Genomic DNA, 12,206 nt, shown 5'->3' with positions numbered 1-12,206 from the left:
TACTCAGAGGCTTCACCGTGACAGTATTTGGAAGATGACCAAGGATTGTGAAGTCTGCCAGAAAGAGAAGATCCACTTCATGGAAGACCTTTGCAAACCTGACAGGGAATCACGAGAGAAGCTGTGGCCAAAGATAGCTGCAGCCAGAGAGGCTGGAAAACGGGCATACTACAGAGGTGGTGATGGTTATATTGATGGAGTTAAAATTACTTAGACAAAAACCGTTATATTGGTTAGGTTCTCCATACTACCATTAGTTCTATCTTTAAAATGGGTTGGATGGTTTTCTCATTTTGAATCAGTTGGGACAATAATTCCTCATTTTGGAATTAAGCTAACCTTAATTCTTTGTTACCTTGTTGGACTTACTTCGCTAGCAATTGCTAGCTTTCTATGTTTGTTTCTTTTTCTTGTATTTCACTCAATGCTAGGGGCTTAAGAGATATTACTAAAAGAAAATCTATTTTTTTATTTTGTAAGGGCGAAAAAGCTAACTTTATTTTATTACAAGAAACTCATTCAACTACAGAGGACCAAAAATTCTGGGTCAGTCAATGGGGTGACAAAATTTTGTTTGATCATGGCTCTTCAAGAGCTGCTGGCGTGGCAATTCTATTTCACAAAATTCAAGCCAAAGTGGTAATGTCTAAATCAAGCAATTCTGGCCATTGGTTAGTATGCGTCTTAGACCTTAATGATCATTATAACATACTTGTCAATGTCTACGGTTTCAATAACCTAACTCAAAATAGACAGATGATATCTGACATTTCTGCAACCATTGCACATTGTAAACTCTCTTATCCAACAGCTACTATTGTTATAGGCGGAGATTTTAACATGGTCCTTGATGAACACCTTGATAGATACCCTCCCAAACCTCAAAACCACTCCCATAACTCTATTCTATCAGAAATCTGTCGCTCTTATAATCTTTTGGATCCATGGCGACACAGATATCCAAACACCATGCAATATTCCTGGTTCAAGCCAAACCACACTGTCAAATCAAGAATTGATTTCTGGCTGGTCTCACTCTCCATGATTGACACCATTTCAGATTGCTATATTTCAGCTGCTCCACTCACAGATCACGCAGTTATTAAACTGAGTGTAAAACCCTCTAATGTCAGCTATTGCAATAAGGGTTATTGGAAATTTAACTGTAGCCTGCTAAAGTCCCAAGCGTTTGATAATGGTGTGAAAGCCATCATTACACAAGTGATATCAGATTACTCCATAGCATCTTATCTTTCTAAATGGGAATTCATTAAATTTAAAATAAGAGAGTACTGTATATCCTATGGAAAAAAGATTAATAGAGACAACAAGTCATTAGAACTCAGTTTAATTAAAGAAATAAACTTGCTCTGTCAAAGTACGCCCCCTACTGATGTGGACAGACAAAGACTACAAACCTTGTCCTCTGAACTTGATAAAATCTATCTCAGAAAGGCAGAAGGAGCCTATGTAAGGTCCAGAGCAAAGTGGATAGAGGAAGGGGAGAAAAGCACATCCTATTTCTGCCAGCTAGAAAAAAGAAGGCAAGAAAAAAACTCAATAAAATCTTTACTAATAAAGGGAGAGGAGAATAAAGATCCAGTTGTGATCACAAAGGAAGTGGTTTCTTTCTACCAGAAATTGTACTCTTCTGCATATTCTTGTGCTGATGCAAACTGTTTCTTCAGTAATATCCAGCATCTTATTCCTCGTATAGATACTGATTTTGCTGAATTGTGTGACTCTGACTTTTCTGTTGAGGAACTTGATAAAGCGGTAGAAGGTTTATCCTTAAACAAATCTCCTGGAATTGATGGTCTTACTGCCAACTTTTATAAACACTTCTGGGATTCACTGAAAGGCCCTTTCCTTCTTATGTTAAAGGAAGCGACAGATATTATGACATTCCCCCCCACCATGAAACAGGGTATAATAACCTTAATTCCCAAACATGGCAAAGACCCCAAACTGCTAGATAATTGGAGACCAATTACTTTATTAAATAATGACTATAAAATTATAACTCTTGTTTATGCTAACAGATTAAAAAAGAAAATCCACACCATTATAAGTGATTCCCAATCTGGTTTTATGAAGGGTAGATCTATCCACAATAACATTCGCTTGGTACTTGATGTACTAGACTACAAACACTTGATTGAGGATGAGGGCTTCTTGTTATTTCTTGATTTTTACAAGGCCTTTGACTCTATTGAGCATCCTTTTATTTTTCAATGTTTAAAACTATTAGGTTTTGGTGATAAATTCAGAAATAGTATAGCTTCCCTATATAACAATACTAACAGCTCCATCTCCTTACCAGGGGGCACTTCACCCCGTTTTAATATCGGACGTGGAATCAAACAAGGCTGTCCTATTTCTCCCCTTCTTTTCATAATTGCAACAGAAATGCTCTCTATTCTTATAAAAAACTCAAATATTGCCCCACTTGACGTTTTAGGATTGCCAGTTGTAATTAGCCAGCTGGCAGATGACACAACTATTTTTATGAAGCATCTGGCCGAGACACCAAAAGTTTTGAAGACGATTGAGTCTTTCTCTAAAGCCTCTGGCCTGAAATTGAATTTAAATAAGTGTGAGTTAATGCCTATCCACCAGTGCAATCTAACCGAAGCCTATAACATTCCCATAAAATCTACAGTTAAATATTTAGGTATACTTATTTCTAGTGATCCAACAGAAAGGGAGAACATGAATGTGTCAAGGATAACCAAGGATTGTCAGGCTAAACTTAATTCATGGTTACTGAGAGATATTAGCTTACTGGGTAGAGTCTTTCTAACAAAAATGGAGAGTATCTCAAGGTGTATATATCCTGCTTATTCAATGGCTATTTCCAAGAGAGCCATTAAAAAAATCAATCAAATAAACTTTGACTACATATGGAAGAAAAGGGTTCACTATGTTAAAAGATCAGAAATCATAAAAGACATCAGAGATGGAGGGTTGGAGGCCATCGATATTGACTCCATAAACGGAACATTAAAAATCAAGTGGTTGAAATCATTTTTAAACAACAGTACCAGCTTCTGGTACCATATACCCCATGAAATATTCAAAAAAATAGGTGGTATAGATTTTTTCCTTAAATGTGACTTCTGTATTCAGAAACTGCCCATCAAATTATCCCTCTTCCATCAGCAGGTTGCTCTATACTGGAAGATTCTGTACAATCATAATTTTACCCCTCACAATACACCTATCTGGAACAACAGATACATTACTGTAAAGAAGTCATCCTTGTTTATCAAGGACTGGCTAGAGAAGGGCATCTGGTCAGTCCTGCATTTAATTGATTCTAATGGATGTCTCTTAACATATCAAAGCTTTTGTTTGAAGTATGAGTTAACCTGCAACATTGATACATATCATTCTGTATTTGATGCCATACCTGACTCCATTTTAGGCCTAATAAGAGGAATAATTTCAGATCCCAATATTTGTCCTTCCCTACCACAGCTCTTTGTTGAAGGTTGTGACTTTAAGAGTTTTAGATGCTCCAACAAATGTCTTAGAAACCTATTTATCAACCGGTCTTACCCCTTATTAACATATAGAAATTCTATTTTAAAAGTTTTTCCAAAGAATCGTATACAGCTTTTGCGAACTAAATACATGAGATATCCCATAATGCCTAAGGCCAAAGAGCTACATTTCAAAACTTTGAATGGAATATACCCCTCCAACGATTTAATCCAAAGGCGCTTTGGGATTGAAACTGATAATTGTGTATTTTGTAATGGGCTGGAAACCGCTGAGCATCTGTTTGTCGAATGTGTTTATGTTAAAACCTTGTGGCTTGACCTTCATAACTGGCTCAGTCCTAAATGTTTTATGTTAGATAACTTTGACTTGAAGGACATTATATATGGACTCTTTACTGTGAATGATAACGATGATCTCTTAGTAAATGTGATTGTTATTCTCTGTAAATTTTTTATACATAAATGTAAATACTCAAAGGTTAAGCCCACTTTTAGTGGGTTTTACAATGATTTCCTTTATTATACAAAAGCCCTTAAAGCTATGAAGTCTAAGAAAGCAGTACAACTTTTGAACAGTGTTACAGAATATGATTTAATGACTAAGCCCTAGTTATATGTTTTTTTTTCTCTGTTGTGTTTTTTTTTTTTTTTTTTTTTTTTCTGTTTTGTTTATTATTTTATTTTTTTTTCTCTTGCTTCCTCCTTTTAATTACACCTGATCCTGTACATAGATGGATTCCTTATGGATTGTTTTGACCCATGCTTATTGTACTTGAATTACCAATCAATAAATAAAAAAAAAAAAAAAAAAAAAAAAAAAAAAAAAAAAAAAAAAAAAAAGCTTGTGAGCTCCAGAAATCGAAACTTATTCAGGCCAATGAAATCGTGTATAGAGTCGTTAGGTGGGCTTAACATAATGATTGATGGCAGAGTTCCAACGGTTTGGCTTAAATTCCCTGCTACTTGAAAACAAATCAGATGGATGTTGCTGCTGGCGAACAGTGTGACACTAGTTAAGCTTTTATTAAGTTGGCAAACGTTTGAACTAGCCAACTAGCTCCGCTGGTGGGAAACGCATGAGACCATAGACTGTATATATAGAACTATATAGTTCTATATATATAGTTCTATATATACAGTCTATGCATGAGACTCATAGCGCTGCCGCTGTCCTATTGCGTGCAGAGGGAATTTGAAAGACAACTGATTATCCCGCCCCTCGGACTGAACACTGCGAATGGTGAGTGTCCAGACCCTACATTTTAATGTGGGTCTGGCTCGCCAGGCTAGTAGATGGCGACATTTCTCTACAATTTACAGACCGGATATAGAACATTTGTTGCAAGGTTCACGTCCATGGTTACCGGTGGTAGGCTTGGCTTCTTTTACTGCCCAGCCTGAGGTCGCTGTCTACTAAATTACTGAAGGGGAACTCATTAAGGAAATACGAAAGGTTCAGGGATTCAAACCGATTCAGAGCAACCGCAGCTGGCTGGTTATTTGGCCAGTTTAACTTGACAGGTCCAAGTGCTGTCTGTGAGTTAAGTTTGCGCGTGCTACGTCCTTCCTTGCAAAAGGGTTGTAAAACCTTTCCAACGTCAGCTTTCAAACATTTATTTGCTGTTGTAAAGTGAGTAACGTTACTATCTGGAAAGCTAACATAACATTAGCTTGCTAGTTACCTTACTCATTGATATGGCACACTTGCTGTCAGTCCAAACAAGGATAACACTAAGGAAGCAAGGAAACTTCATAAATCCAACAGCTTCAACGGCCTTGAGGACTGCTTTACGTGAATACAGCAGTGACGATGGAACAGAGTACTTGCATAAAAGTATTGTTCCTACAATGCACTATCAGAAGAGCTTACCGAGGTTAGTAGCAACTCGACCTCAACACGTTTGACTTTACGAGATTAAAATCGTAAATACATTAATATCTTGATTCGGGTCATTGTTTGTGATAATAGTCAAAAACATGAATGACTTGGTCACCCTGTCTGTGGTAAGAATGTAGGTGAAAGGTTCATCATGTTTAATGACCTCCGGCCACTGGGGGCAGCTATGGCATTCACTCTGTCAGTTTTACTGTACCACCTGTGTCAATTGTACAATTTACTGTATCAGTTGCACTGATATGAAATGTACTTAACATTAATGTACTTGTACTTAACGTTATCTCTCTAGGTTACCTGTCCCTAAACTGGAGGATACCATACGTAGGTACTTGGCAGCCCAGAAGCCCCTCCTAAAAGAAGACCAGTATAGGTAATGTAGACATCTTACAGTTTCAGTGTAACATCATTGTGTGTTTTTTGTTTTGTTTTGTTTTGTTGGTGTTGGCTCTGATTGATGAGCAGAGACTCACCTGTTCTCCTTATAGCACCACAGAAAAGCTGGCTCAGAGCTTTCAAAATGGTGTGGGAAAACAACTGCACGAGGAGCTTGTTAATCAAGACAAGAACAACAAGCATACCAGTTACATCTCTGGTGAGATTTCAATGCCATATACAGGGTGTACATATTAGTGTATATAATTTCATACCAAGTATTGCTGTCCTCACACCACTAACATGTCAGTTTCATCCCACAGCGCCATGGTTTGACATGTACCTCTCAGCCCGAGATTCCGTGGTTTTGAACTTTATCCCGTTCATGTCCTTCAACCCGGACCCAAAGCCAGAGTACAACGACCAGCTCCTCCGGGCCACCAACATGGTGTGCTCTGCAGTGCGGTTCATGAAGACCTTGCGAGCCGGTCTACTGGAACCAGAGGTCTTCCACCTCAACCCAGCCAAGAGCGACACAGACAGCTTCAAGAAACTGATCCGCTGGGTGCCGTCCTCCATCTCCTGGTTCGGGGCCTACATGGTGAACGCCTACCCGCTAGACATGTCGCAGTACTTCCGTCTGTTCAACTCCACACGCATCCCCAAGCCAAAGCGCGACGAGCTGTACACGAACGACAAAGTGCGGCACCTGCTGGTGATGAGAAAGGGCAACATGTATGTGTTCGATGCAGTGGACAGAGACGGCAATCTGGTGAAGCCAGCTGAGATCCATGCCCACATGAAGTACATCCTGTCGGACACTGCTTCAGCCCCGGCGTTCCCGCTGGGGGTGCTGACTAGCGAGAACAGGGACGTCTGGGCGGGACTGCGGCAGAAGCTAGTGGCTGCCGGAAATGCAGAGGTCTTGGGTCTGGTGGACAGTGCCCTGTTCTGCCTCTGTCTGGACGAGGAGGTGATGCGTGACCACATCCACATCTCCCACAACATGCTGCACGGGGACGGCTTGAACCGCTGGTACGACAAGTCCTTTAGCATCATCTTGGCCAAGGACGGGCAGGCGGCCATCAATTTCGAGCACTCCTGGGGTGACGGGGTGGCCGTGCTGCGCTTTCAGAACGAGGTGTTCAAGGACAGCACTGAGAAGCCCCTCGTGGGACCTGGCTCCCAACCCGCGGCAGTGGACTCGGCGTCCGCCGTGCGGCGGCTAGAGTTCAAGCTGGATGCCGCCCTGGAGAGCGGCATCGCCAAGGCCAAGGAGAGCTTCACCGCGGCCGTGTCCAAGCTTAAGATCGACGCTGTGCAGTTCATGAAAGGAGGCAAAAACCAGCTGAAGAAGAAGAAGCTGAGCCCGGACGCCATCGCCCAGCTCTCCTTTCAGATGGGTTACCTGCGGCAGTACGGGCAGACTGTGGCCACCTACGAGTCCTGCAGCACTGCTGCCTTCAAGCACGGGCGCACAGAGACCATTCGGCCGGCCACCATCCACACCAAACGCTGTGTAGAGGCATTCGTCCAGCAGCCGGGCAAACACAGCGTGGATCAGCTGCTGGGCCTGCTGAATGAATGCTCCAAATACCATGGACAGCTCACCAAAGAGGCAGCTATGGGTAAGCACATCACATTTTCCCTGACTGACTTGCACTCAGCAACCTTTCATCATATCCTTTATTTTCTTTACCATTTATTGTTATCAAATACTCTGTTACATATATTGTCAATTATTGCTAAACTATTATGGATTCACATTGTGTCACAAGTGTTTGTGTGCTTTGCAACAATCACATTCTATGAAACATTTCTTTGCAGTGTATTGTATTTGAATGTGATTTGGGTTAACTGATGTTGTCCATCTCCTCGCAGGCCAAGGTTTCGATCGGCATCTGTTTGCAATGCGTTACCTGGCAAACACCAAGGGCATGGCATTGCCTGACATCTACCACGACCCTGCCTACGCCGCCATCAACCACAACATCCTGTCCACCAGCACCCTCACCAGTCCTGCAGTGAGCCTGGGGGGGTTTGCCCCAGTGGTGCCAGACGGCTTTGGGGTGGGCTACGGAGTCCATGATGACTGGATCGGGTGCAACGTCTCCAGCTACCCAGCCAGAAACGTGCACGAGTTCCTGCAGTGTGTCCACAAGTCATTAGAGGACATTTTTACGGTCATTGAAGGCAAACCTATCAGTTAAAGCACTGAAATGGAGACCACAGGTAGATGAATGTCCAGGTGTTAAATGGACTTACAAGATTTACTGAAAGAATGCAACTTTTCCTACTGACTTGATTCATGGTTAATTCAGGCTGACGTCACATTGCCATAATATGAATGTGTTTTGATTCACATGAGGGGTGCCTTTTTTAACTGAGCTGCATTCAGTTGAAATGTATTCAACTCTCTTCCTTTCTCAAGGCTGTATGTTAGTATTGTTTGCGCAATTAAAAAGCAGGAAATGATCTTAGGCAATGATATAACATAGTTTATATATTTATAAGGCCAAGTCTCAAAGCATGCTGGAGTAGCTCAGGAAAGTGTTAGTAGCTCAGGAAAGTGTTAGAAGTGTTCCCTCAGTTTTGTAAAGTTACACAAACTACCAATGTTATGTGAACTAAGCCCTGAAGCAATCTGCATTGAGCCATTGGTCCATATGTCCTACATATGACCAAAGTGTGGCATTGGTTTAAGCAGAGAACTCACTGAAGTAAGAAACTCATGTTTGCGTGTTGTGTAGATAGACATGTGTTTTAAGAGGGAAAATAGATACGAACAGGATTGTATATATATTATACATACAAGGACTTACCAGTTAAGAGAGGAGCTAAAGTGCTCATAAGATCAGCCTATGAAAACTATTCCTGCAAACATTTGTACTCCAACCTGGATAGTTTGATGACCAGGGCCCAGTTTTTCAAAAGTAATCCAGTGGGACTTTGGGTCACAGATTGAATCAAATCTTGGAAATGGGTTTTTCAAAAGCAAAAGAGGGATTCTGAACTAAGATCAGAGCATGTAATCCAATCTTACATTTGATCTGGATCAAACCTGTCTGGGGTTTTCAAAACTTTGAATTCTGTTTGGGATCTATTTAATCAAAAAAACAGGATTATCCTGATCCCATCAGAAGAGTGGATTCAGTTGTGATTTTTCAAACCAAATAAAATAAGATTTTGATGAATTTTGCGAATGATCACAAAATCAATGTTTACTGATAAACATTTATTCATATTTTGTACAAATACAAATCACATCCAATGACATATAGTAAACAAAAAAATCTCAAAGCCATCAGTATAAATGTCACTGTTGCTCACAGCTCTATAATTCCACAGTATATTATTGGTAATGACAACAAATATAGTCATTCAGTAGCCTAGTTAAAAGTAATTTCTCATAATTGCATGTCCAGTGTGTCCTTAATTAGGTAAGAACATTGGCGGCTGTTCTGATTCTACATCAGGCTCAGGTCCATCAAAATTATCATCAAGAGGGACATGGCGCCTGGTGGCGATGTTATGCAAAACAATACAGGCAAGGATTATGTTGCATACCACCTAGGGTTGTACTCGCAAGTAGTTAAGACACACAAACCATCTCTTCAGGACTCCATTTAAGCGTTCAATGTCACATTTGCATGTTTTGCACTGTGGGGAGTTAAAGCGTGCCTGCTCAGGTGTGTTTGCAACTGGAAAAGGTGTCATTAGCCATGGTAGGAGTGGATACGCGCAGTCTCCCCATACTATGCCATTTGGCCAGTGGGATTGAAGCTCTCTGTGTAGTGCATTCTCTCCGAATATGTGCATCATGAACAGACCCTGGCCTTTTCACAACACAGTTGGTTATTAAAAGGTCGGCGTTGCCCACAAGTTGGATGTTGATGCTGTGCCTCCCCTTTCGATAGACATACTCCCAGTCCCTTTTACAAGGTGCTTGGCTAGGCACAGGAGTACAATCAATAGAACCATTAGTGCTAGGCATGTTCCCCATTTGAAAAAACTTGTGCTTAGTCTGAGCTGTCTGGTCATCCTTGGGAAAGGAAACAAATTGATTGATCAGACTGCCCAGTCTGACACAGCCTTCACCACATTACTCACAGTTGATTTTCTCACTTCCATATCGTCACCAATTACTTGGTAGAAAGTCCCACATGAGTAAAAGCGCAGAGCGAATAAGCACTGTTCCTCCATGTATAAAGCATGACTCCTTTGGGTTTGGTGTTGGCCTGACAAGATCTGCAATGTACTTAATGTCATCTCTCCTAAAGCGAAAGCATGCATAGTTTTTCTCTATGCACTTCTTCTGTTGGGAGTGGTTTGGCAGGCTCAGCCTACAACCGCCATGTGGATGCCTCTGTAGAAATAGGTGCAAAGACATGATATGTTTAAATGTTCTCACCCATTAACCAGCAATAATCTGAGTGGTGTGAGCCTAATTGATCACAAGCCAAAACAATCATGCTCAAGGCTTTTAAGATCAGTGTTGACCACACCTAAGAGTTGGAACCATGGACTTAAAAACAGGCCTAATTTCACTGTGGCACAAAAACTGTGCACTGCTGGAGGGTGGAGAAGTGATCAAAAAAGAAAAACAACATTTGGGAGGACATACAGTGCATAGAGAAAGTATTCACAGCGCTTCACTTTTTCAACATTTTGTTGTTTAAGACTCATCTTGAAATAGATTCAATTTAATTTTTTCTCATCAATCTCCACACAATACTCCAACACTCCACAAAAAAGCAGGTGTTTGGAGTGTTTTGTAAATTTTTATAAAAAATAAGACTGAAATATTCAAGTATTCAGACCCTTTGTCATGGCGCTTGCAATTGCACTCTGGTGCATCCTTCTTTTATCAATGGTCCTGGACCACCAACACTGCATCACTGGCGAAGAGAGCTCAGCGCCGCCTGTACTTCCTGCGGAAACTCAGGCGAGCAAGTGCTCCACCAGCCATCATGACCACATTCTACCGAGGCACCATTGAGAGCATCCTCTCCAGCTGTATCGCTGTGTGGGGCGGAAGCTGCACTGAATACAACAGGAAAGCCCTGCAGCGCATAGTGAACACAGCTGGAAGGATTATTGGTGCTTCACTCCCCTCCCTGAAGGACATTTACACCACCCACCTCACCCGCAAGGCGACCAAAATTGTGAGTGATGCAAGTCACCCCGCTCACAATCTGTTCGATCTACTGCCCTCTGGGAAGAGGTACTGTACAGAAGCCTGCGCTCCCGCACTACCAGACTCACCAACAGCTTCATACACCAAGCTGTAAGGATGCTGAACTCTCTCCCTCCTCTCCTCCCTCCACCCTCAGCTACATAACATCCTGGACATTGGACCCACAATGGCCGCGTGCACTACTCCACTTGCACACTTGTACACTTTACAACTTGTTGTTGTTGTCCTGAAAACACAACACTTCTGCTGCTCTTACATAACTTGCACCACTATGTCACTTTCTTTCTTACTTAGGTCAAACAGAACTACCCAAGCCTTTTATTGGCCTGACTTTGCACTAGTATTTTATTGACTGTCTATGCACAATTTCAACCAAATTTTGCTGCTCTTATTTTTTTCATTATTATATGTGCCCTCTTATTTACTTACTTTTTTGTTTACTTGAATGTTATGTTTGTCTGTGGACTTAAATTGGTAAAATATGTCTTGTCTTCACCGTGGGATAGTGAGAAACGTAATTTCGATCTCTTTGTATGTCTGGAACATGTGAAGAAATTGACAATAAAGCTGACTTTGACTTTGACTTTGAGATGCTTCTACAATTTAAAGCAACACCAAAGAGTTTTTTTGTACCTTAAAATAATCTGTCCAAAGTTGTTTCAGTGGTTCATCAACTCGTAACAGGGTGAACGGCACTTCTGCATTCGCTTCGCGGCCCTCTATCAGCTATAACTGCACTATGTAAGTTTGCCAGATCGGGTAGTGGATCTGTAGTTTGATGGAACGAGACATAAGAAACTACAAATTTGACTTGCATCTGATGTTGCAATACATCGTACTTTCTATGCAACATATTCTACCTTGTCTGTGGACATCCTTATTGGCAAAGCCGGTGACAAATAGCGTGCGTGCGACAGAGGAAAGGTTCTTTGGTGTTGCTTTAACTGGAGTCCACCTGTGCCTAAATTAATTCACTGGACATTATTAGGAAAAGTACACATCTCTTTATATAAGATCTCACAGTTGATGTCAGAGTGAACAACAAACTGTCTTCCTAGATCTGGCAGCTCAGCCAAACTGAGTAATCTGGGACGAAGGGCCTTGGACAGACCAAGGACCAAATGGTCACTATAAATGACATCCAGAGTTCCTTTGAGAGTACAGTGTTTAAAGAGTTAAAGAGTTTAGTGTATGAAGGACAAACATCAGTGCAGCTCAGTGCCTGGTTTCTTTC

General features: G+C 41.3%; 1 protein-coding gene across 1 annotated transcript; it reads left to right on the top strand.

Moving 5' to 3' along the window:
* The first annotated feature begins 4,765 nt into the window (after positions 1 to 4,765).
* Positions 4,766 to 8,884, top strand: cpt2 (carnitine palmitoyltransferase 2). The gene is made up of 5 exons (XM_042057106.1): positions 4,766 to 5,380; positions 5,693 to 5,773; positions 5,889 to 5,995; positions 6,099 to 7,403; positions 7,657 to 8,884. Exons 1-5 carry the CDS (start codon positions 5,202 to 5,204, stop codon positions 7,983 to 7,985), a joined length of 2,001 nt encoding a protein of 666 aa, XP_041913040.1. The 5' UTR covers positions 4,766 to 5,201; the 3' UTR covers positions 7,986 to 8,884.
* Positions 8,885 to 12,206: the final 3,322 nt, after the last annotated feature.

Source organism: Alosa sapidissima, chromosome 12, assembly GCF_018492685.1.
Source record: "Alosa sapidissima isolate fAloSap1 chromosome 12, fAloSap1.pri, whole genome shotgun sequence".
Classification (NCBI taxonomy): Eukaryota; Metazoa; Chordata; class Actinopteri; order Clupeiformes; family Clupeidae; genus Alosa; species Alosa sapidissima.
This window is presented reverse-complemented; position numbering and strand designations above follow the sequence as displayed.